Source organism: Sparus aurata, chromosome 1 (genome assembly GCF_900880675.1).
Source record: "Sparus aurata chromosome 1, fSpaAur1.1, whole genome shotgun sequence".
Taxonomy (NCBI): Eukaryota; Metazoa; Chordata; class Actinopteri; order Spariformes; family Sparidae; genus Sparus; species Sparus aurata.
In genome coordinates this window covers 35,422,540-35,449,533 of record NC_044187.1, presented here as the reverse complement: position 1 = coordinate 35,449,533, position 26,994 = coordinate 35,422,540, and the positions used below count along the sequence as shown (strand labels likewise).

Below are 26,994 nucleotides of genomic sequence, written 5' to 3'. Positions count from 1 at the left end.
AGCTCCCGGAGACGTTATAACCATTTGCACAGAAATGAGCAATAGTGAATGAGCTAACGCTTCTCTACTGTCTTGACAATCCTGTAACCGTGTTGTTCACGGACATTCACATTTGAGGGGCTGGGCCTGCTGTTTCAGTAATTACTTTCACCACTGCCTCATAACCCGTCCATGTCCATCATGCACATTTGTTATTATTTTTATTTTGTGAACCTTTTTTTTAAATTGGATTTATCATGATTTCTTGTAACTTACAATTTAATATTTGACTGTTACATCTGTATACCTACCTATATCACAACTCTAGGTAGGTTGTAACTATATACTATTTTCAGCTGAAGTATCTTTTAAATTTGAAATCGAATCATGATAAAATAATAAAGATAACAAAAATGTTGATACTTTACTTGCTTTCTTGGTAATTTGCAAATATCATCCTATATTAAGGGCCTGTTGGCTGTTAAGCTTTGACAAGAAATAAAGCAAGTGAATGTAGTTCCTTCTGCATGTACATTTCTCAACCAACTTTTTTTTAGGATGTATGATAAAACTGCCTTTATTTCTGTGCTGGCATGGAGCGTACCTGGTTGTGTAGGTGCCACGTCTGATAATCCGCCTCCGTACACCTCCTGTTGAAGATGGACCTGAAGTCTATTTTTACCAGCTGCCACTCCGAGCGATGACTGACGTGGCCGAATATCCTGGAAAATAGCCAAGCATGTTGTTCGTTACAGACAAAACAGGGTGCAGATAATGATCAGCAAAACTGGTGTGAAAGCATTCAGCTGATGATATTCCGAGTTTTCTTCACTGTCAACACATTCCATGAGAGGACCAAAAGCAATGATACATTGAGTCTTATTCTTCTCTGCAAAACACCTCTATTGTTAAACCATTAGAAATACACTGGTGAATCACACTGTTGCACTGAGTGACATGTTCCTTTATTACTATGAACACAGGCATTGTAGTTACAACATAGAATGTATGCAGCATACCTTTCACACATCAAATGGGTACTGAACCCTACAAGTGCATTATTTACTCGTGTTTGGTTCACATTTGCCACAAACTACAGTGTCCAGCTGTTTCAGGAGATTATAAATAGTGGCACAGCTGGCACCAGACAGTAACTACAATTTGCTTATCTTCTTCTTTCTCATTATATGATCATGGTAGTGAAGGGTGTTGTTGGCTGTATGTTTAAAACGTTGTAATAGACCAGAGATTAAAGCAATCCCCAAGTATGAATTTGTGAGGTTTAATCTTTTAATTTGACTTGATTTATTCAGTTTTATTGTAAGAGCTAGTGCAGGTCTAGTTTAATACAAAATAAATTGTTGTAATACTCCCTGTTTCGATAACGTATTAGGTATTACATATGTATTACATTATTACGTTATAGTTATCAATATATATTTATCATTAAAGTGTGCAATGTAAAATCTGGTTATGGTTGTACTATATGCTCCCAATAGCCCCTAATTTTCAATGGAGAGAGACGAGGGATGGGCTGTCAGTCTGCACACAAATGTCAGTGTAGTTGCCCGTCCTGTCGAGCTAGCTAGTGCTAGCAAAGTGATTTACAAACTATTATTACTGTCTGCTGCAATCGGTTCAACTGATGATACACAGATGATGTTGTTGAAAACCTCAGCGTATTTCATCTGAAAGCCAGATGAATATCCACATTTTTTAAAAGGTCAAAAACAAAACAGAATCCAAGGTTATAAGACTAACCAGATAATGTGGATGAAGGTTCTCAGTGATCCAGGGCATGGTAATTCTATGTGCTGTATCGTATGCACAGATGGTGTGAAAGAGGAGTATAATAATCCATCTGTATCAAACTGGAAAGATGTCTTTGAACAGACCTACATCACCCACCTACAATGCAGTACCCTCCCCAGACAGCTTTACATTCATTCACACCTCGGTTCACTTAGCCCTAACATCCCACATGAAGGCCTGTTTCAGTGGCCCTATCAACAGAGCTCACACGTGTCCTTAAGGACTCTGTAAGGACACTCTCACACAAAGTTTAAAAGCCTGCAACTCCCTCCAGTTAGTTAGAACCGAAGAAGCCTCTTGGGTGAGAGGTGAAACGTTTAAAAAAAAAAAACTCAAACAAGTTCAGGCAAGTCCAGTTGCCTACAATATAGCACTTGGAGCTAACCAGATAAATATTCCATCTCAAACGAAATTGAACAGATGTGTTTCTATGCAGTGACTCCCCTCACCATTCATACCGCAACATATTTATCACAATCAATCTGTCAATGAGCTCTGGGGGCACCCGACCATGACAGGCACTTAGTGTTAAAATGAGTACAAATTGATAAAATAAATAAATAAATAAATGAATAAATAAATAAGTAAGTAAGTAAGTAAAAAAAAAAATGGTGCATGATGGTCTTATGAAAACTAATGGTGTGTCTGCCAGCTGAGAGGCTTTGTGCTCAGGAACTTATTCTCAATGCAAACCTTCCAGTATTGTCTTTGCAGTGTCCCTTTCCCATCCAAAATCTTTTCTTTTTGTCGAGACTATTGCTTTGCACTTTCCTATTCTCTCTCTCCTTCTCTATCTCTCCAGCTGTGCTCTATCTCTGTCCTGTAGAGTCGACAACAGAGCCGACTGTCAGTCTGTCATTCATGGCAGGTGTCATGAAACATTGATGAAGTGGCTGTGGAAACCCTTTGGTAACATGTGCCAAATACCTAAATCTCTGCTGCAATAAGGGAATAGTGCAGTGTCATAGCATATGTACGCACTCCAGCTCTGGGCTATTCTAATAAGAGATGTGAAAGAACACAGAAGGAATCTTCATAAATCAGGTTTCTGAAGACACACTAATTCATACAGTGCACTTTCACAATTTTAAATGCTGCTCAAACATTTTTTTTTTTAAATAAAGCTTCTGGTCTGTTTTCTCAGGAATTCTTTTTTTTTTCATTATTTTGATCATTTTCCTTCATGTTCTTCAAATGGACAGTCACGCTGTCGCTCGCCCCTCAAGCATTGATCTCCTGTGATCATAATCTGGAGACAGACAGTTTTGATGTTGGGTAGACCTTGAGAGAAATCTTTCTTATTCATGAAAAGGAAAACAGACAGTCAGGAATGCTGAATCGAGGAGGCTTGCATATAGATGCAACCAGCACTGACTTGGGTTAAAGCAGAAGAGACTAGTGTGTGTGTGTGTATATATATACACACACGGACACACACACACATGCACAAAAACCTTTCTTAAGCCACTTGGAGGTAAAAATAAATAGGTTTTAATTTATTTCGCCTGGAGACTTACCGTGACCCTAATTATAACCACTACCTGACTAATCCTAAATATAATACACAAACCTCTCTGCACTCACAACCTCAATATCCTGTGTGTTTAAGGAATTGAGGGCAGGTGCAGTATTGATAGGTTAGGGTGTCCGAATGACTGATAAGTACAGTTTGTGGCTGTGGCTCAGGGGTAGAGCCAGCTCCTTGGTCAATGGTTCGATTTCCCTGGTCTGCATGTCCAAGTGTCCTTGGGCATACTGAACCCCAAAAACTGCTCCTGATGTGCTGGTCAGCACCTTGCATGGCAGCCACCACCATCAGTGTATGTATAAATTACTGTAAGGCACTTTGGACAAAAGGCATCTGCCAAATGTAAATATACAGTTTGAAGGTAAAAGTACGTTGAGTTTCAGTTAAAGACACTTTTGTACATTTTTATCAGACTACTGTTAGAGACTGAGACACAGAATTTGTCCAAAATGTGTGTTCTAAATGTAACAGCTATTTACATTTTCTTCATTAAAGTTTACAGCTTCACAACATTTCATTTTGTATCGAATCTATTTCTTCGTATCAATGACAATATATATATATTTTCCTGTGCAACATTTAATAGTGTTTTTATAAAACCACTAATAACTAGCAACTATACATGACTTTGTGTCACTTTACAAATATTTGGACTGCAGTTTGTTGCCCTTGTGTATGTTGTTGAATGGCTTTTGACTCAGAACAATAGTTTGCTTGCCATAATTACACGCATCATAATATTACAAACTCTATTGTAAATATTTGAGATTAAATTAACACCTTACCCTGAGGATTATCTTCTAACTCAAACCTGAATGTAATAGGGAATTACGCCCAATAATGTACAAGAAAGAACACTAGAACACTCAATAGATAATAGCCAGTATAAATTCATCGCTCATAGATTGCTGATGATAGATCCCTACCTCAATCTATATGTAGGGTTAGGGTTAGGGTTACATTTACCTAACCTTCACTACTGACTCAAATTTAGCTATTTTCTTAAATGTTTCTTACACTAGATATCCCAAATTAACTGGTCTGGAGTGTGAAATGTTTCCCTGAAAAAAGTCTAAATCATACCCATACACAAACATACACACATAAAAGGGTTATTTTTTGTTTTGTTGCTTTAATTAAAGTTTTGACGAATCTGTCACTTACGTCATGATGAGCGTCTCCTCCCCAGGCTCTCCCAGCACCCCGTCCACAAACAGAGGAGAGCTGGTGAAGCTGTACTTGTTCCACTGCCGTCCTTCATCAAAGCTCAACCTGGGAACACAAACAGCTGTGGCACAACGCATCGTTGCTCACCCTTCGCCCCAACTATATGCGAAAGTAAATGACCCAGACAATTGTCTGACAACTTTATTTCATATTTGGCACGGGGCTGAGTCACTGATCAGTAGATACCACACTCATTATGGCTTCACAGAATGGTGAAATGGAATGACAATTGTCAAAGCAGAATTCTCCATGGCTGGTGGGTTTTCTGCACAGAACAATATCGTCCCTCGGTTCCAAGACAAACTAATTTCCCTTTGTTTGACTAACTTAAGACTTGCTTCCTCCGATGGGAATTAGTCATGCTGTGACAAACGGTGTCTCTGTCATAACGACTCACCACAGGTGCCGGATGGGAAGCGGCGTGTGTCTTATTGCGACTAAGGCACCTCCTTGGTCGAGATACAGCACTGCGTACTCCTCATTGAAGATCTGCAGGGACACAAAAAAACAGAGTGCTCCCTCTGCAGCGGCTTGTTACCCGTTTGCATGTCCAACACACCCACGCTGTCTCAATCAAGTGAGCAAAGTAATATTACACCACGCACACACACGCACACACACACACACAGCATACAATGTGGATACGCTTGTAATGATTATTTTTCATTGCGGTGTTTAATCAAAAACAGGCCCCATAAATTGAAATCATCAGGATCAAGTGAGGTAAGGCCCACCCATCAGCACTGAATGCAGGGACTCAAATAACCCTTAAGATTACATTTGATGATGGATCTTAAAAGAACACTGGCTAGTGTTTGCAGATTAAAAGCCTGTATGATAAAATCACAGAGTGAGCGAGTGAGGAGGAGGAGGAGGAGGAAGAGGAGGAGGAGGAGGATATTTTCCATGAGAGGATAGAAGGTCAGTCAAACCCATGCTGCTCCATATGGCATGCTGTGATTAGACTGGGCACTTCACTGGAAACATTAATTACCAGGTGTGAGTCTGTGATATTCATAATATGACATATATATGCTGCTGCCAACAGCTGTCACTTCAAAAGAGTTTAAGTCAGTAGTTTTGCATTATCCGTGTAAAGATTTTGTCAGTTACTGACACATGCTGCTGACAAGCTAGTGGCCAGCATTATTAGCCACTGCTTCATCCAGTTTGTGATTTGGGAACTCCCCACTTTAGTCTGATTACTTGCCATCACCACATATATCAAAGAGAAACAGCTAACGCTTAACTGTTAAAAGCTACCACCATGTGAGCTATGAAGAGTGGCAAAACATTAGCTTTTTTAGGACAGAGATTCCGCAATAATGCTGAAACAAAGGCTTGCTTCTACACTGTGTTTTCAGACTGAACAAAGCAGCTCCGGCATAAAGCCGCACCAGTGTGTCATTTTGTCAGTGTGTCAGCGTTGCAGAACCAAATGAGGCATCGCAATACACTTCATAACTTTGAGATAATGTGTTTCCACTGGTTTACTGTAACTGGTTTACGCCTGTTAATCTAAACAGTTATCCGCTGGCAGTTTATAAAAATATGGATGCTATTCTAATTTTTCTAAATACTGTAGCAAAGGGTTGCACCTATACTTATGGAGATATAAATAGTAATATGAAGCTCCTCAGTCTGAACCAAGATGGCAAACTTGTATTGTGCTTTCAGATCCAGCAAATGCAGACACTCTTTTCTGTTTTCGTACATTTCACAATAAAAGCCCTACAATATAAATGGCGAAACTGTTTGTCAGTGGCGGATTTAACTTTTAGATTAAATTAGATTAGATAAAACAAAACAAAATTTCTTTTTTACTAATAAACCCCTAAATAAAAAAGCTTACAATATCAACATGTATGGATAACATTTTTCAGCAGTTAGGTTATGTAGTATCAGTATCATAGTTTACCCTCATTATTTCTGCTCAATAGATACAAATAAATACCTATTTAAATTGTTTTGTAGGGGCCGTGGTTGTACCATCTGCAAGGCTACAGCTGGACCTTTCTTGGAAGAGGGAGACTGGATGAGATTGGCCAAGAATATTTTTTTCTCCGACATAATGCATAGTTACTTTATTATTTAAAGCAACAACATGTAACATTCTAGAGAAAGATAGCTGATTGTTGCATCTCATCCAAAATAGTTTCAAACATAGTGTTTTTTTTATTTTCCAATTGTCATTTATCAAAGATGTACTTAAGGAGCAAGAATATGATTGAGTTTGCTGAGAACGTTTGACTTTTAATAGAAAATTCAAATTCTGCCTATATAGAAATTAATGGGATACTGTACTGATTTTAGCATCTAATCTGAAAATCTGTAGTAAAAGAAGACATTAATACTAGATGTAGGCATATGTATTTCAACAAATAAGAAAGAAGAATTAGATTTTTTTTACACTCTGACCCAACCTTCCTGCCTATACATACATTTCTGTGCACTGGTCACCATGAAGTTGAATAAACAGAAAAATTACGCCAAAACCCTGCAGAGACTCCTCGCATAGTTTTGCATCACATGAGTATTTCGGTACAACATTTTTACCAGTCAGTGTGGCAAAGTGGCTTGCAAGATTAACTAATTAAGTGCATAATCAAAGCCTTGGACAGCCATGGCCCAATTAAAACCCTGCTGGTATCAATGTGTTCAGTCAGTCAGTAGCGCACCACTGAAGTTGACAGTGTGTCTCCTAACATCACCGGCCCCCTTTAAAGTCTCTCAACGGCTTTCATGGGATATATCCACCCAGAACTTGAAGTTGGCTATTTATAATCTTATGAAATATGACAAAACTTGCAGCTGCAGTGGTATTACAGTTTCCATATTTCCCAAATAAAGTGAGGTTGAGTTTCAGTTTCAGTCTGAACTTTCACAGTACTACATTATAAAAAAAAAAAAAAAAAAAAGGGTCCCCTTACCTGTCGCCATGTATTTCCTGCATCCGAGGTGATAAACACGCTGACATTGCTGGTGGTCAGCTCCGAGCCAATGGAGCCTTGAAAGACAGACACCATTCACAGAAGAGACACACGACAAGCTTCAGTAAGTGTTTGGAATGGGGGAACTGCATAATGCAGACACAGGAAATGAAGTCTATTTGTAATCAAATAAGAACCCAAATTCTATAAAGATCCTTTACACCAGCAATAGGGATACAGAAGGGGGCTAGAGCCTGCAGCTGCAGACTGGGGAAGTAATTATAGCACTCCATGAAATCTACTGTTACTGTAGATCTCTTAGGAGTGTGGGCAAATGTTGCAGTGCGACATTTACCCACACCCCTAAATTAACCAATAAATCCAGATTACTGTATTCATCTTTCAGCAGTTCTGGCCATATTAAGACAAGCTTTCCTGATGCCAGGCGTGTGCAGACTGTTGTAATTGCTTTAATTTAGCCTGTAATTGGTGCCAGGTGGTTAAACACAAGGCTGTAAAGTACTGTGAGCATTTCGGAGCTATGGTTATCCCCTTGTCGAAACACTCCTTGAGAAAGGATTTGCTTTACAGTCCCTGTAGTGTAACCTAACATTTTTGCTGACCTCCACCGGTTGACGTTCTCATCTTGCTGCAGTGATGCAGACATGTGCTGTGTGTATACACGTGCCACTCAGCTAAGACGCAACAGTAATGCTGGGTTTGGTTAAAGCCCAACAAACCTTCCACCAGGTGACATCAGTCAAACATTGCTCTGCAGATTTGTGTTAAAGTGGTCTATAATGAGAGACTCAACCTAACAGCTTGAGCCCGAAGAGCCCTTTAACAAAGACAAAAACATTGTACAGCTCTGTCAGAAGGTTGCTCCAGCTTCTTCGTCCCTGACTGTCTACCCTTAGCAAATATAATATATCTCCTTGCCAAATTTCATTGAGTGGTAGCTTCATACAAACTCATATTTTCTTGCACTTCATGGCTCTGTGTCTTTTATCCAACCTAAATTGAGAGCAATTTGTCTGAATTACTCATGGGAGGCTTCAGCACTTGCAGCAAAGGCAATGGAGAGGGACAAAGAAGGAGACATGAATGAGGGAGTTGGGTAAAAAAAAAAAAAAAAGTCTCGGTTTCACTTTCATGATGGCAGAGCTGATGATTCTTTCTTCACCAAACACTGTTTGTGTTCCAGTGGCTATTCCCATTGTTATGTCACAGTAACATTTTACCAAGTTAAAAGTTGAAATGTTCATCCCATTCTTCCATTATCTACATCTGCTTATTCTGTGCAGAGTGGCAGCTGCAACTGTCAAGTCCATCCACTTATTACATAGAAAAACTGCTTACAGCTGCTTACATTAGGTTAGAAATGCAGTCTATGAGAGGGCAGACACACACAAACATAAACACCCACAATCTCAGTTTGTGAAAATGTTGAGTCCTCAATCCACCAAAATTGCCTATCTGTGTTGTGCATGAACGCTCTGAAAGGGCACGTTCATTAAACATGCACATATTCTTGGACGGTGAACTGAAAGCAACTAATGAACGTGAACGGGCTTCGCAAGAGTGAACGCTTATAAGTACAATCAGGCAAGATAAAATGGAAGGGGGTGATGTTTCATATTGAGTATTCTATGCATCATAGCTCAACTTGTATGCAATTCATTACATATCAACAGCTGTTTTTGGCTTTCAATGAGGAAAATTGATGATGTCCAGATAGATTTATCATCATGGATGTATTATCATTTCATACAAATGTCCAAAAAGACACTGCAGTCCAAGAGAGAGAGTTAAGATGGGCCGCTACTGTCTTCCAGCAACAACTATCGACACGATATCTCACGTGACTTTTCTGGCTTTTGATTTTGTTTTTAGTGAGGCTCCTTTTTCGCTTATGACAAAACAACAAATTATCCGTGCATTTAAATGGAACTAAGCTTTAGGAGCGTTCCACCTTAACTGTCCTCCATGTTACGTCACATTCTGAGATCGATACTTCTCAGCTGGCAGGATGGCGGCTAGCAGAACAAGCAACTGCTAACGTGAGTTGTTCAAAAACCTTCTTTTTAGTAAACTCTGCGTACACAAACAATGTTTCAGACACCAATGCTTTTTGTGCGAGCTTGGCCTTCTCCAGACACCTGAGGCGTGTGCCGATGTGTTATTGACAGTGCCGGTCCATGCGGGAGTAAATATCACTGAGGTGTGAATTCACCTGGGGGGCTGCTGAAGTCATATTCCTCCATTTCTTTGTTTTCTCCCCACTGAGTCAATGAGACTGCATGCTTTCTCCCCTGTGATCTCAGGGAACACAATGCTCTGAGGGCTGAACCGTGAGGATTATGTAGTTTCTAGTGTGTTGGCTTTCTGCTCTGTCATTTGGCCCTTTTCAAAGGTGAGGTGACACATGCATGTTGTACTAATACTTGACAGGGACAAAACATGAAACAGTGGAGCAAAAATCAACAGTCAAAACAATGAATAGAAGAGCACGGTTTTGGGAGTTGCATTGCCATATTGGAATCATCACTTAACTGAAACCAAGATTTTAAACTAACTGAAAGAGGCACATTTCTTTGGGCTTTGTCTTTCGTGGTCTTCGTCTCTTCAAGTTAGCATAACACTATGTAATGGAAAAAAGAAACCCCAGAAACAGGAGATGTGCTTCTCAATTTTGAATGCCAATAAGAAATAAACAAGTACAAAAAAGTCTCAGACAGGTGTTTCATTTCTCCTTTGTTGCCTTGTGCCGAATGAAATTTAAACACATCATGCAATACAGAATTCATTTCACCATCTCAATCGGATGCATTCTCTTAAACCAACAAGTGTTAACTTTCACATGTCTGATTAAACCATGGTTGAGGTTAAAACTAGCTTAAATTAAGAAATATCAAATACAAAACTTTTTAAACTTTTTATTTTAAAACCTATATTCAATTCAATTGTGTTGCACAAAAACTTTGAAATTCAATTTAAACTGTGTTCCAGTATTAACTTTAAATTACACTGGAGGAGGTTTCATTTTTGAAATGGCTTTTGAAATCGCACCAACAAGTGTTCATTTTTAAACTTGTTTAAATAATAACAAAGCAAAACCAATATAAACCAATTAAACATACAACACAAAAGATATATCGTTGGCAGGTACATGGAAGAGGAAAGGTTGTGTTAGGGGGTTTTCTTATCATTTTGCAACACTGGGTGGATATTTGGATTGCAAGTAAACTGGGATTTTTATTTATTTATTAAACTGAACTCAACTGGGGATAGCTGTTAGGGTATTTATTATAAATAAACTGAAGAATTTATTGAAATCCTATGAGATAAAATCTGTTTTACTTCTACCGACTCCTTTTGGACACTGTTACTTTTGCTAGGTTTGTTTTTATTTTGTTGTTTTAATTGTTGGTTTGAACTAAAGTCATTCATTCATTCAATAATGGTTTAAATTTTAATCCGAATGGCACTTTTATTAGGACTAAATGCAAATTAAAATTAAAGTATGCATCAAATGCATCAAATTATACTCTCACATAAATACCATCCACCTAAATATGCCTGATTTTTATCGTCAAGTACATGCATTATTCCCTGAGAAATAAAGAAAATGTTGAGAAACACAACCCTAAATAAGTTAATGGGGTCTATTCTGGGCTGACAGACATCCTCCATCCATGTTTCATTGAAATCTGTTCAATAGTGTTTGTGTATTCCTGCTGACAAACCAACCTACCAACGGAGAGCTCCGCCCGTCTGTTTATACTTACTAGTATAAACTAGTTGTATACTTACAAGCTAATTGATTTGATCATTTATCATATGTACATACATCAATACATGTTAGTTTACTAAACAGAACAGAACATGTGACTCTTTTTAATCCAGTAGCTTTAACAATTATTTAGGAAAGAACTGTTAGGAGGAGGCAGAGGTAACATTTCAGTTCAGAATGGTCATGACATAAAGGATGCTAACTGGGGCAAGAAAACCCCTCACAATTCCAAGAAGAAACAGTGCTACAGACATTTCAGAAACTGGCAGAGGTTTCAGTCCACAAGACAGAAAACACATGGAGTAGAACTATTTTCTAATTACCAAAAAAAAAAAAAAAAATCTCCAAGAGTTTCAAAAGAACTTTGTTTTTTGTTTTTTTCATGACAACTCCTCTGAACTCCAAGAAGAAAGAGAAAAGAGAAACAACATGTCACTCAGTGCAGATTCCCTCTCACCCACCTGATGCGACAATGATCCCCGGCGCTGACTCCCTGCTGGCTATGTTTCCAGATGTGTAGGGATTTGCAGACACATGAAGATGGAGATGTAACGAACAGTATGGCTGCAGAAGAGAAATCACAAACTCAATTATCACAACTTTCAAACTGAGCCAACACCAAAAATCCTTGAAAAGAATCTCCTGAATAAAGTGACTGGATGCATATCCCTCCTGCGGAATGACTGACACCGGGCCCCAAAAATTAGGTTTAAAAAAACATTTTAAATCATTAACCCATCATAATTAATGTAATATACAATATAACATACAAATAACTGTCTCTTTGTCTTTACTTGTTTTTTGGCAAAAAGTAAACATCCATATTGTTAGGAGTCTTTTGTTCAGTCATACTAAGTAACTCTACCTTTTATGTTTTTTTATATTTGATGTACTGATACCTATTGTTTTTATTTTGTATTTGTTTGTTCACAGTTATGACAATATTTCAAACCAAATTTTTCCATTTAATAATATTACAATACAGATTCCATTTAGACTGTAAAAGATGGCCTTTAGCACATTTCCTATAGAGCATATTAGTCTCGCATCAAGTAATGTTATATTTGTACAGCTCACTGACAGTAAACATACTATAAGTATTGTCTACAACAGACAAGTAAGGTGCAAAGGTAGAGTGATGTAAAGCTTTCAATGGGTCCATTGGGTCTTGGAGATGTGGTTAGAGCAGCTGTGCAGGGTTTGCAGTGGTGATGGGGCCCAATGTGATATGTTTTCATGGCGGCGCTCCCGCTCCCAACTCACAAGTTTTATCACAAACACCATTTCCCCATCGGCTGCTCCCACCATTAATTTTGATTGGGATAACCTTTACCGACACAATTCTCATTATGATCCAGCAAAATGCCGGTGGTGCAGGCCATGTTGTGACAGGCTATTTAGAGGTTAATCAAAACCTCAGACGTTTCCTGACAAATGACTGTATACTATGGGCAGAGGAGATGGGAGACGTATCTGCATTGCTAAGTGGTTCATCAAATTATTTTCGATGTAAAGCAATATTAAGAGAAGATCTGCTCATGTTCCATGCAGACAATGTGCAGTATGCAGTAGTGTTTATAATGACATATTCATATTGTACAATATTATGTTTATATGTTTATACAAGTCTATTATATTTCTTAACTTCTTATTATATTGTTTACTTTTCACTAATATTATTATTGTTTTTTTGTAATATTACGGTCCTTTGGCTGCTGTGGCAAAGAAATGTCACTGTTTTTGTGACGATGAAGGAATTCTGATTCCGATTCTGATCCTGACACAATCAATCACATCTACGCTGTCACTGTACTTTTTCAATAAAGCACACATCTCGAGGAGGGTGACCGACGTGGGTGCGCTTCATCGATGAGCACCACATGCTGTTAGTTTCCTCACTTTTACTTCACAACTTTGGCTTTTGACAGTAAACTCGACACAACTGGACCATAAGAAGCACTCAACTTACAGAGGCTTTCTGGAAGACAGACAGAAAAAAGAAGCGTCGGCTTCTGTCTGACACCTCGTTCTGTCTGTGTTTCTTAAATGGGAGGTCAGCTTATTGGACTGAATCAAAACGGCTGACCTTTCAGCTCAGCAGCCTCAGAGCACTCAGCTTTGACGGGCGCTGCTCTTTCCGAGCTTGGCCTCTCTTGGCTGCAAGGATCAGTCAACCTCTGTCAAGGCCTCTCTTTGATGGAAGTGCACACATATAAAAACACATATGACTGTGGCTCGTTTGCAGATATGCAGACACTCACTAGTTCACAGTGGATACTGTTGGCCCTCAGGTCTTTGCCCGGGGCCTGCAGCAGCCTCCAGTCTCTGCCTCTGTTGTAGGTGATGTACGTCTTCACTTGGTTGTCCGTTTTTCTGTTGGCTAGAAACATCCCCTTTATTCCCGCCACCTGGGAAATTAGAAAGAGAGCAACTCACAGCTCCTAATGAAAACAGAAGCACACTTCACATGTCTTTAGGATTTTAGGCAGTTCCATATCTTCAAGTCACATTGCAGAAAATGAATCAATGCACTGCAAAGCAAATCAAATACCCTTGGGCACGCACACTTACCTCTTCTGTATTCCCAACAAAACCAGACACAGCTACACACACTGAGTGGGAAATGATCGACTGGCAGGGGACTTCTGAGTAATCAATGTGTGTCTTAAATGAATCTGACTCCTTGTTCGAGGCCCCCAGGAATATCTCAGGCATACTGAATTGAGCCAGTGACAGCCACATAAGACAATGAAACGCCTCTTATTAGTAATTGACAGATACCTCAATCCTGTTTGAAGGGGAAATTTAGTATATCCTTTGTCTTGGGTGGCGACCTCAATCAAGACAGTAAATTTGATTCTATCAGCGAGGCCACAGCAAGACATGAACAGCATCATCAGCAGCCTCATTATCTTATTCATAGATATATGTCTATTCTACGTTTGGGGTTCATATGTATCTAAAAATCATGCCTGCATTCCCGAGCCTCAACAATAGCCTTTGACACACTTTTTGCCTCCTTTTTGGATTAGGTGCATTTTGTGAAGTAATCTGCTATTATTCATCCAAGAAAGAAATAATCTCTGCCTCCCAAAAATCTATATCCCTCGCACAATCCCCGTTTGTCGATGTCAGCACATGGAAGCTGCTTCGTATTCACATGATGTGATCTGAAGACTGTAGGCCTACACCAGCAGAGTTCCTTTACAAAATGACTAAACAAGTATATTTCAGCATCTCTCCCTTCCAGCTCTAAAATATTGATCAGTGTTTATTATACACTTTCAGGCTGGGCACTCATCAGGCAGGCCTTTATGTGATGCTGTTATTATAAAATGAATGCTGCAGACTCAGGGGGAGGTAGGCCTTGTTGGGGGATGGGCCTCATGCGCAGCGTACAAATCTTAGACTAAAGAAGAGAAGAGAGCACTTTCAGCTCCGCATGATACATGAAGAACAGATTTGATATAATTCCTGCCAGGTCGATGTTTGTTTACCTCGTAGAGATCGACCATAACGTTGCCCTCTGGGCCCATACTGCTGACCACATTCTCCAGAGCCAGGGTGTAGTAGACCCCCGATGTGTCCGACACGTACAGGTTGTAGGTTTCATTCTGGTTCCACTCCTGCACAGCTGCAACCACACGGTTTTCATCCGTACTGATCACATGCAAGTTCTGGCAGAGAGGCAAATATCAAAGATACATCATGTCGGGTTACCAGTGTTTTGCGATGCTTTTTAATATAAATTATATATTATAATATATGAATTTATATTTCTAATAATAATCTTTTATCCATTGTTTTGATTTTGCTATTGCTTTGTGTGATTATATTTAACCTTACTTTTGCGCTGTGGTGTAATGTGTAGTGTCACAACATTTTGTCAAAAAAGTTTCTCGCCAAACATGCAATACACTCATCTATCAAAACAGAACAAAGGAAGTTTGCAGAGTAATGTGTTCAGTGGGCGTGGCATAGTGGGAGGGCAAGACCTCTGCTCAGCTGCCAGCTCTGGAGGAGAGTCAGGTGCAGAGCCAGACATTCTGGAGGACTAAACACCAGAGCAGAGGTAAACACCCAGGTTCTGCTCTGATCCAGGGCCGATTACTGACAAGAGGAGAGCTCAGAGGTTACTTTTTAACTTCTGGGACTATAGTGGCTTTATCATCACTCCTGTTTATCAACTTGACTGCAGCAGCAATCCATGGAAGTGACCTCCATTGTCGGGTGTTCTCAAATAATTATAAAATGACACAGAGGTCAAACTGACCTTTAAACAGCTACTATGCTGATAAAGTCTATCTGATGTGACTCATTCGAAATGTTAATGGATAATGTAATGTTTTTGGGGTTTTTTTGTGGACGATGTAATGTTTAATTAAGGGACCACTCCAAGCCAACTCACCCAAAATCCAGAGCTTTTCTCAGTTCATGTCATGAAATACTTTTCAGTTTTGAATTTTAGAAGTTTGGCCCTTTGAGCCAAATTTCAGCATTTTTGTGATTCGTTGTATGTGTATTCTCGGCCTCACCAATCGATAATCGTTCACTGGAAAAAATGTCCTGAACATCCAAGAGACCCTAAAGAATTTTGGCAACATTCATTGATTTAAATAGCTATTGTCAAATGGTAAGAGCAATCACAAAATCATTAAATCACAAAGAAGGGCCAAACTTCAAAAATTCATAACTAAAAAAGTATGTGGCACAAAGCCATGGATAGGTGGAACAATAGAAGTTTCAACACGATTTTTTTCAAGAAACTCTATGACATGAACGTTAATTCTATAGTGTATTGTATTTTTCACTATAGCATTCATTGTTATTTAGAATAAAAGGCAAAACCTTCTCTTGAATATGCTCTTTGAATCAACATCCTAAAAAAAAAAAAAAAAGTCACAACATCTAAATTAATTGACTAATTTGACAAGTGTTGAATTTACATCTCTTAAGTCTCATTGAGAGTCGTGAAAACTTTTCCCCTGTATACTGTTCATTCACCCCTGCTGGGTTTAATCATATTCAATAATCAGTCTCACTTCTCTTCTGTATTCACTTATTTGAACTAAGAGGATACTACAATCATTTACACTATGCCAGGCCTATTGGGCAGAGATTATGCTGCTGAGGCCATGCTGTTTGGTTGTGTGCTTCATCTACCTCTGACTGTGCCAATAACACCTTGCAGTGAGCCGACAGCAACTGAAGCGCCTAGGGCTTGATTGAATAAAACATGTTTAATTGTCAATGGGGACGTGACAGGCGAGGCCATGAGCCCACGGAGCAGCGCAGAATAACAATTCTGGAAACACTGTTAGGGGTTACTTTCGGCCTTGATTTGCCCATAAATAACAAAGAGAGTGTCATGCAGAGCCAGCAATGAACTTCTGCTTTAATGCAACTTTAGTCCACATGCCAAACAGTGCTGGAAGCATACTCTGTGTAATTGAATGCAGATCAGTTTGACGAATCGCTGCAATACCAGCTAAATTTGAAATTTGTCTTATTGTTGTTGTTGACACATGATAAGTTACGGACTCTTGCTAAGGGTCAATTTAGTTTTTGTTAATCCTTAAGAGCTCATGAGTATCTGTTCATGTCCATTTAAATAAATTCAACAATATACTTGTCACCTTAGGCAGAGTGTACTTGGGCAGCTTCATGGGTGTGAAGACATCTCTTTTAGCAGACACGTAGTAGATTGGCCTCCCTGCCGTTGACACCTTAAGGTGACGAAACCGTTAGTGAAAACATTTTGGAGTCACATAAAAAAACAGATAAAGCATTTTTCACCACTTCAGGGAGAAATAAAACTGCACTAATAGCACCTTTCTAAGAATGACCTTGAACAATTCCTTCAAAATCGCCACACTTTCTGTGTCTGATGCTTTTCAGTGAGAAAACTGGACAATTACCTACCTGGACAAAAACATACTCATCTTGCACCACCAGAGAATTGGGGTCAATGTAGCCGGGGAATGGTTTGCCCTTGTTGGCATCTGTGCAGTTCTGCAGCTTGCAGGTGACATACAGCGCCTCTGCTCCCACAAACACACACACACAAAGACACACACATACCAGCACGTCAGGCCATGGCATCAGTGATGGTATTAGCCAATGAAGAGAGGCAGCCTTCAACCAGGCCACACAGCCTCTTTTGGCCTCCTACATTACTCGTGTCAGTAAAGTGGTCCCAGTAAGGGAAAAGCTGTGCGGAGAGGAAGACAGATGACCAGCAAGGCGAATTGCTTTCTTTACCTTCTATTGCAGCGCTGGGAGAGAGCCTGTCTCCACGTGTTAGCCAGTGCCAAAATGTGTCAGCTTCCACCATATGCATCTGATCAATAGTAATAGTCATCTGACACGACTGATCTTTGCTATGTGTACTTGTATGATTGGCTTTTCTCTATTGTGTTGGCCTCAAAGAGAGCGCTCTGACAGAAAGGTGGCATTGACGCGTCTTTTGAAACCTAAGGCTAGGCTCAGACTACAGACGTTTCAAAAGCGTACCTATGCTGATATCGTGTCATTACGAGAATCAATACAGATGTTCTTCTCTCTCAACCAGAGCAAGATCACATTAAAAATATTGGCACAGCACACACTCACGTGGAAGCTGACTTAACAAAAGTGCAACAGCTTGCAACATTTATGTATATACTTTTCAGTAAGAAAGCAGAAAGCAGGAGAAACAAGTCAGGGAGGCGTGATATAAATCTATATCCCACTCAGATAGAAGATGTCAAACAGTCATATGCTAGCTAACGTTAGCCTCAAGGGCTGGAATGTTCTTATAGACATCATATTTTTTGGCAAGACTGTTTCAGGTTGTCTCTCTCATTTTCTACTGTGGTCCTGCGTGGAAGGTACCGATGTGATCATCCAGATATCAAACATCAGGTCAGCCTGATGAGTCCTTGAGCAGTTTGGGAGAGTTAAGACTAGATCCTTAAACCCCTACACATTGCCAGATAATCTGAGCTAAACAAGGCCTTTGTACGGGGGCTCACGCTGTTCCAGACTAACTACTGGGGCACCTACTGAATATTCCTTAGGCCCACTCTTCCTGTTAAGATTCATGTATTTAAAACTCCATTCCCTCCCAGGCTGGACAAACTGGATGCATGTGCAGCGCTGCAGCGTGGCATTACCTCTCACTTTTCATTTCAGCATCCATGTCAACAGGTCAGACTGTTCACGCCGGATGCATAGGACATGCTTCTCACGCACGTGTCGAACGTGGCTGCTGTGTGACATGATCTAGAGATTCAGAGACTCGCCGGCACATGCACGGTTCTCAGCAATAGTTATTCTTGTTCCCCTCCAGGTTTCTCACTCTTTCAGCAGGGTAAAGGAAAATCACGTGATCATTATCAAAGACAATGGCGGGCACTCTAGCAGCAGCTGCCACACAGCCTATGTGAAGACAAAAAAAATGTGAGTGAGCAGCAGCAGCTCAGTAACACAGCCGCAACACAGCACACAGGCATCCAGTGTGTCCAGCCTGTTAGATAGATAGATGTGCTACAACCTATCTATCTATATATCTATCTATTTATCTATAGGCAACATCACTCCCTCATGTCCAATCTCATTGAGCATCTGTCGGACATGTCGAACAAGTCCAATCCATGGAGGTCCCACCCCCCAACAAACAGGACCCGAAGGTCCCACTGCAAACGTCCCTGTGCTGTGCCTGACACCAGAGGACACCCCCAAAGTCTTATGACCATACCATTTATGGATCAGAGCTGTTCTGGCTTTACAGGGGAAACCTGCACAATATTAAGTAGGTGGTTTGAATGTTGTGGCTGATTGGTATATATGCAAGTAAGTCATGTCTTGGGTAGATAATGTTAAAGCAATAAAATGAAAAAATTATGTGAAAATAATTGACTTGCCTTCCAAACATCCTGACTCCATACTGAGTGAGGAAGTTAAGTCAAATACTACATTAATCCACAATTTCCCAGTGTCAATCAGGAGGATGAGTGATAGTTCTCCATACCCACAACAGCATCACTGAGTAAAATCACTTGCTTTTAAAAGTATTCTAATATATGCATTACTTTTCTCTCCATTGTCATTGTGCGTCCCCAGACTTGTCCATTTCTGCTGTCCCTGTGCATTACCCTTCAGCAGAATTGTCCACACAACTCCCAATTCCTCTGTACTTTAACACAATGCTCCGGATACACTACAAAGACACGAGAAAAATGGAGCGCTGAACTTGGAATTCAATTACTCACGTCCTTCAGAGATGCTGGTTTCCAGGTGAATTAGGCCCGGCTCTTTGTCCAAACCCATTTTCGACCTGAAAGGTAGACAAATGTGTTTCAGGAACATCACCATTGGTCTTTCTGCCTTTGGGCAGATGCCACCTACCGTATAGCTGCTGTCTGACCTGAGAGATTGTATGCTGCAAAGTCAGACAAATTTATTACTACAGAGAGGTTAAGCAAAGCGATATGACAGTTGTGGTAAACATGAACAGGATTTGGCCACAGGAAATAACCGTGTCTTTGTCTTCATTGTGGTTGACAGTTTTAAGTGTAAGGGAAAAAGAACTTCAGGTTTACTGTGTGATCTAAATGTTTAGAGCCCCCAGAAGGTCCTTTTTCCCCTGGACGGATGGAGGAAGACGTTTCCTGACATCATTAGGAGAGGAGAAGCCATTGATTTTCTTGCTACTGTAGGGATGTCCGCAGATGGAATAGCGTATAATCATTATGCCATTAAATATGTATTAAAAAGACTGGGGGATCAGAGGAGAGGCAAAGGCAGCACACACGGAGGGAGAGAGAATGAGCGCTGGAGAGAGATGGGGAAGAGAAAGAGAAAGAGAAAATGTGTGGACACATAGGACACACTTAAATGGAAAAAGAAATAAAAGGTGTGTGGGTGGGTGGGTGTGTGCGTGCGTGCGTTCTTGTGCGTGCAAGTGCGCGTGTGTGTGTGCGTGTGTTTGTGTGTGTGAGGGGAATGAGAAGCCACCATGGCTTCAAACCATTATAATTATTGGTATTATTGGTGATTCCACAGATGAATCACAACTGTGAATACGCTGGCCTACTTACCCAAAATGCATTTCCATTTTCATTGAATAATCCATTCAGGTACCCAAGAACAGTGCGAGGTAAGAATAAGTCTTTGACTTAAAGGACTTGTGTGGTTTGTTTTAACTTGTATTTATTCGAGACTCTGCGATGAGACCTTCTAAGTTGCTGGCCCACAGTTGTTGTTTGAATGATAACAGTTTGGAAAGCTGCATGCTCTTTGAGTAGTTTTTATGTCGGAACAGGTGGAAGAAAAACGGACATAGTCATGAGATGGAGCTGCCGCCTGCCAAAATATCCCATAGAGGCAGCTGCAGATGTGCAACACATTTAATTGCTGCACTCAAAAACCTCACAAACTGATTAGCTGACTATAGCGGTGGCATTTAGAGTGCCGTTTGTTCAAGTTTGCACCGTACACACCCGACCTGTGCTGTGTGAGCAAGCACCACACAAATGAGCTTATGACTCTTCATCTTCTTAACATGTCTGGTCCCATGTACAGCAGGCATAAGCTCCCTCTGCAGCCTCATTACCAGGGCTACCACCGAAACTACCGAACAGTGTGCGTCCCAAAATAGAACTCTGACAGCTTCTGCAGCATCAGCCCTCTAGGCTCCCTTCACTCCTGACTGCCCAGCTTGTTACTGCCCTGACAGTTCCGCCACAGTTTGTTAAGGTGAAAGCTTTTTGTTAGGTGTTAGTTATCGTACAAAGGCCAGACATGATAGATACTACTGAGTTGGACAGCTGTGTCGTGACAGTGAGACAATTGAACTAAAGAAAAAAGTGGGAGACCAGGGATTGATAATGTGAAATGTAACAATTAAAGATTGCCTGCTAAATATTCATCTGAAACCCGAACAATCAATATGCAACAATTTCAGACGCAGAATTTCAAAATTTGCGTGAAAAGCTTTGCTGACTGGAACCACTTAATCTTATACTTTATTTCATCTCAATGGATAGCAATACTTTGATTGCACCCAAATATGATTGCAAAGCCTCTCTCCACAGCTGAACACTGTCAGTCACATAATGTAACTCTCTGCGACAGAGGATGATCAGGCATGTCAGACATATGAATAATGAAAAACCTTAAAAACCTCTCTAGCTCCTCGCTGCTCTTCACTTTGTGGACAGGCAACGATATAGTCTGTCCAGGACATTTACAAAGCCATAACTGCTCTTTACATGACTTTGAGTTCACATTTTGCTGATTATCACAGAATAACTGTTTGTTACAATTCAATAGATTTGCTAGAAGATGTTGATGAAGGTTTTCAGTCATCCATAGTAATTATAAGTGCTAAGTCGTAGGCAGCTGGACTTGTTTCAGTTTCTTGAAGATGTTTCACCTCTCATCCAAGAGGCTTCTCACAGTTCTAACTAACTGGAGGGGAGTTGCAGGCTTTTAAAACCTGTGTGGGAGTGTCCTTACAGAGTTGTTAAGGATTTCAGTGAGCTCTGAGGTTCAGAGTTGTTAGGGCCACACTGTGGGTTGGGACCCAACCGGCCTTCATGCAGGCTAATTTTCATACAGACTAAACAAGTTGTGAAAAGTAAAATTTTAAATGTGTAAAACTTGTGATGAACATTCTTTCTGTCGGCTGTCCTCACTGCAGCATTTTAAATTCCACTGAAATTGCACAAAGATTGTCTCCTCAAGTAAAGGAAAGGAAACATCACTAAGTCATTTTGATGTTTTGAAAAGTAGAGAGTGGATAATGTGGTTTTGCTGTTCCTAAAGACAGGGGGCTCTATCTTACACTTGGCGCAAACCACATCAAGACGCAGGGCACAGAATAGCAGTCATATTTCTGGTTTCAGACTGGCACAGTTGGCATTTTTGTGCCCAGTGCCAAGATTGTGTTAATTGCAAATGTACTTGTGCTCATCTGGGTGTGTTGGTCTTAAAGTGCGGTGAGGCCAGGCGCATTGTTATCTCGAGGTAGGGGAGAATGACTGTGCCAGAGACCAACAAAAAGCTGGTCTGAAGTCAAAGGCGCAGTATTTTACCTGCTGTACAAAGGGTGCATTATTTGGATATTGGATCGGATCATGCACCCAGTCATGTCACTTTAACAAACCAGGTGAAATTGATTCACAATCTTTTGTGCATCCTAAATGAACCGATTGTTATCTCTGAAGTTTATGTGACTTGGTGTTGTTTTCGCCTTCCCTTAATTTTTGTAGAGTGGCTGTGATGTAGCTTAGAGGTTGATGTGAAGCAGCCATCTTTTCAATAAATCCTGAATGACAAACCACCGCTATATTATGGTGATGATTTCAGATCTAGTTCCTAATGTGTTCATACTTGTTAAACACGTTTAACAATATCCAGATCTCTGTACTTACCAGTAGAAACGATTGGGAGCCACTCTTTCATGCACGACTTGCCATCTCCTCCCAAACTCCACCGAGCTGTAGAGCTGTAGCAAGAAAACCGAGCACCAGTGAGTGTTTATACACATACCATCTTCATCAAATTCACCAATTTTGTGCAACACAAGCCTTCCTACTATCAAATGCCGTGTTTGCCCTCAATACGATGTGCATTCGCAAACGATTTTTCTCTTGGTTTGTTTTCACACATTGATTTACTAAGTGGCTCAGTGATCCTTATAATAGAAGCAGTGTAACGACAAGTGGGAGATGAACTCTCACACTGCCACACTGCCACACACACACACACACACACACACACACACACACACACATACACACACACACACAAACCTACTGTATATACAAGTTCTTTATTTGAATCCTCTAAATCAGATGAGTATTTACATAAGATTTGAACCCTGCAGATAAAGAACACAGCATGAGAGATTTTTGCCACACGCACGATGGACTGCAAATTAAAATTGGTTCTATAAAGAAAATGTACTTGGCACAGGGTACTCGCACTGACGAAATGCAGCTTGCTGTAACAAGGCTGTGAATGGAAATCGGAGATGGGGAGAGGAGACCGAGCATTGCGGGTGGTCTCAATACAGCCATTGTTCACTAGTCAGTAAATCACTGGACTGCTGAGATTTTCCCATGCTACACAGAAAGGGTGGAGAATGCATGTGAAATCTCTGTGTAATGGAACTAACATAGAGTAGAAATACGAACCCTCCAGCACCTTAATTTGTTCCTGTGATTGTTCCATTTCAGAGGTAGCTGTTTTAGCTGGTTAAAGTAGTATTTCTGTTAACCAGACTAATGAATTAGGTCAACGTTAAATGGTCCATCCGCAGTATAATAACATATTTTGATATTTACTGAATATTTTTGGGGTTTTATTTCCAACTGAGATGTCTTCCTCCAAATGTAAGTGAAAGGAATTTAATTTGTGGAGCTCACAACGCTGAAAATTATATCTAATAACTGATACAGCTAAGTGTCTTTCCAGAAGTGATTTTCCCTTTTTTGAATGGACCTGCTCCCACAAAAGAGAAGGGTCTTTTTTTAACTGCATCAACCAATATTTTCATATGCAGAATGGAATAGAGCCACTTGGTAGCTCATTGTTTTGGTATTTCAGCAAATTACTCAAATGCTTTTATCAACCTCATTTCTAGATGCAATGGGCAGATGTTTTCAGTGACAAAGGGCTTGATGATTTAATTCAGTTAAATATTAAAACAAATTTAATTTACTATTCAGTAAATGCTACCGGCTTGTCCAAGTTAGCGACTCACTGGTGAACATTGTGGAGCCTGTCGACATGGTAATATTTCTCTGGAATTGGTGGGTGCCAAAACAGAGCAAAAAGAGAGCGGTTATTGGACTTTTATAATTGGTAACTGGCCAACAACATGAATGTTAGTGTTTCTCTTACCGCTGGATGTTTTACATGTTAACATGTTTGCAGCTATGCTACAAACTGACATCAAACACACAAACAAACAGAAACTAAATAATGTAGTAAAATGTCTCTGCACCATTTTTTTTTGGTGCGGTGCATAATTCATATGTTCTTATTCAGAAAGAAATGATAAAAATGTCTACAGACTAAGCTGCCGGAGAGAGACATCAGGAAATGCTCTGTGTCTTAGCCCCCTGTGCCCCATACAAGCATTTCTTAGTTTGCATTCTGCCTACGTATTCTGTTGGTTGCTCAGTAGGTCAACAATCAAGCTGATATAGTCGCTAAAGTCCTTTTGTCTCCAAACACACCTACATCCTCTGACAAAGCACAATGGCAAATCCGTTGACTTATAGCTTACAGCTGGGATTTAACGAGGCGCAGAAAGTCATTTCAATGGTTTAAGCTGAACTTTTTTTTCCATTTTAAGCATGGGCAGCCATGCATAATGTGTAAACAATCATTTATTAGCGGATAACAAAAATGTGACGCTGTTTTGTTGTTATTAATTTATTTTCTAATTATATGTATTTATTCTATCCTGACGGGTGGCGTGTGGGCCTGCATTTAAAAAGCGTCCATGGGGACTGTCAGATTATCACCCTGCTAACAAGAGAGCTATCATTTCAATTCCTGACTTGCTTCATGATATTTTATTGTATCACAAACTATTATTCACTGTGACTACTGCATCTGGCGAGTGTATATTCTCATTCCAAACAGGGAGAGGCAAACAGCGTCGGTGTTGAGATTTCCATGACTCCCCTGCCAAGCTGTGCTAAGCAGATGCAAAGGGGATGTGGTTCGGGGAGGAGGTGGGGGTGGGGATGTGGGAAATCACTTTGACTAATTATCCTCCCACAGCAAGTTAGTATGTAGCCAAGCAAGTGACAGTGAAGAGGCAGAGAGCAGGAGACGGGAGAAAGTGAGGAGGGGTTGGAGGGATTGACGCAGCCTTCACAACCTCCAAGGGTCTCTCAATCAACAAATGCAGCAACACTGCCAGAGGGAGGTGAGGAAACTGAAAGAGAAGCAGTTTTTGGGGTGGAGACAATGTGTGCGAGTTAGGGCACGGGTGAGGGATTGGGTGGGCGAGCGAGTCGGCACCTGACACATGAGGAGTGAAGACACAGCACAAACACACTCCAAGAACCACAGCCTGTTTCAGTCAAACTTTAACAAAACCCCCTAAAGATGTCCGAAGAATATGTCAAATTGTGTCCTGCAAACAGTTTCAGCTGGCCCTACAACAACTGCTTTAGTCCAATAAATGTACAACTATTGTTCATTTTATTTCATTGACAAATTGTTATCTGCGTTGTTAATCTTGTCACATAGGGTTATGTTCTCCAACCTAGGGACTTGGATCCCTAAAGGGTCAAAACATAAAGTGTATTTGTGGGTGTGCTGAGATTAACATTTGTTAATTATCATGGATAATTATATCATCAGATATTATTATATTTAAGAGGGAAACTAGCCAAGACTAAAGGTATAGAGAAAGATATATTCTTAGTGGTCACAATAGGAAAAGATCAGTGATCACTGATGTAGGGCTTAATTACCATTCAATTAAATGTTTTCCTACATTAAAATAGTATAGTGTCTCTGTTTCTTTAAAAATCAAGTAACATTTAAATAAAACTGTTTTATTAAACATAGTGATCAGTGTAGTTCATGTGTTAATGACATTGTATTCTGTACAAAATTAAAGTGTTTAGATTCAGAATATATGAATATAGTAGCATAATTATTAATAAAACATGCTCAAAAGTTTGGATATTTTAGATATTCTGCAAAGGGCTGCTCTGAATTAAGCTTCTCAAGTACCTACAGCAGGGGTCCCGAACTGCCGGTCCCCCGGCCACTTCTGGCCCACACCCCCCCCCCTCCATCCTGCCCGTGACCTGATGTCAAATGTAAAACATTTCTTAATTTTAATAATTTGTTTTAGGTGTGTCACACTAATTTAAACTAAACCTTCATATGCAATTGAAATGTAAACACAATTATATTTGTATTTTTTTTTATGCGAATGACGTTTAATTTTGAAGTAGACTAGTCACGGGAAATGCAATGGCTTCAGTAAGCACCGCTGACAGCGGATCAATTTTAAATATGTCTGGGAGTAGTTTTATTCAGTCTGTGGGAGTAATGGACAGGAAGGAGCTGTTTGATGAACAGCTGCAGGTGACAGGATGCACACATCCGACTTATCAGAGCGGTAGCAACTCCTTTTCCCTCATTAATGTTATCAGGTTACTTGTTATGAGTTGAAATCCGACAGGCGCGTTAGCCTTTCAATTTGACAACAATCCTCGTCTTGTCAATCATCTCTCCTAACTCTCTCCACGCTAAATGTTAAATATGACATCTGTTCTGTCTTCTCATTTCTCTATATGTGCATCCTGTCACCATGAAGAAAATATGAGCTAAAAGTTCTGCCATGTGTCTGGCCAGAAATAAAATACAACTGTATTTCATTTGTTGGTTAGGTGCAAGGTTTCAATAAGTATTAGGGAAAAAAGGGTTTGTACTTACTGATGCTTAACTAATGATAAAAATGCATACAAACTGCTGTTTGCATATGTGTATTATTATGTTAAAAATGGAAATAAAAGCAAAATGTATCGAAATATTTCAATTTCTGTTAATACGTGAATGCTGTGGTGGCCCTCCTACAAGATAACAATACTGGCAGGGGCCCTGAGATAATTTGAGTTTGAGACCCCTGACCTAAAGGTTCTGTAAGGTCCACCAGTGTAAGGCGTATGTGTAGGTGATTAAGGTCATCTGAGGCTGTTTGT

At 40.1% G+C, this 26,994-nt stretch overlaps 1 protein-coding gene across 1 annotated transcript in view; it reads right to left on the bottom strand.

The window, feature by feature from the left end:
- Nucleotides 1–22,756, bottom strand: part of LOC115585798 (VPS10 domain-containing receptor SorCS1-like) — a 58,585-nt gene extending 35,829 nt beyond the window's left edge. The window contains exons 1-11 of the mRNA XM_030424436.1: nucleotides 22,687–22,756; nucleotides 19,522–19,586; nucleotides 17,192–17,310; nucleotides 16,906–16,995; nucleotides 14,767–14,946; nucleotides 13,531–13,677; nucleotides 11,731–11,833; nucleotides 7,477–7,553; nucleotides 4,944–5,035; nucleotides 4,484–4,591; nucleotides 584–701 (exon numbers count right to left, since the gene is read on the bottom strand). Of these exons, the coding sequence (XP_030280296.1) occupies nucleotides 584–701; nucleotides 4,484–4,591; nucleotides 4,944–5,035; nucleotides 7,477–7,553; nucleotides 11,731–11,833; nucleotides 13,531–13,677; nucleotides 14,767–14,946; nucleotides 16,906–16,995; nucleotides 17,192–17,310; nucleotides 19,522–19,579 (1,092 nt within the window). The 5' untranslated portion in view covers nucleotides 19,580–19,586; nucleotides 22,687–22,756. The remainder of the gene's footprint in view (nucleotides 1–583; nucleotides 702–4,483; nucleotides 4,592–4,943; nucleotides 5,036–7,476; nucleotides 7,554–11,730; nucleotides 11,834–13,530; nucleotides 13,678–14,766; nucleotides 14,947–16,905; nucleotides 16,996–17,191; nucleotides 17,311–19,521; nucleotides 19,587–22,686) is intronic.
- Nucleotides 22,757–26,994: the final 4,238 nt, after the last annotated feature.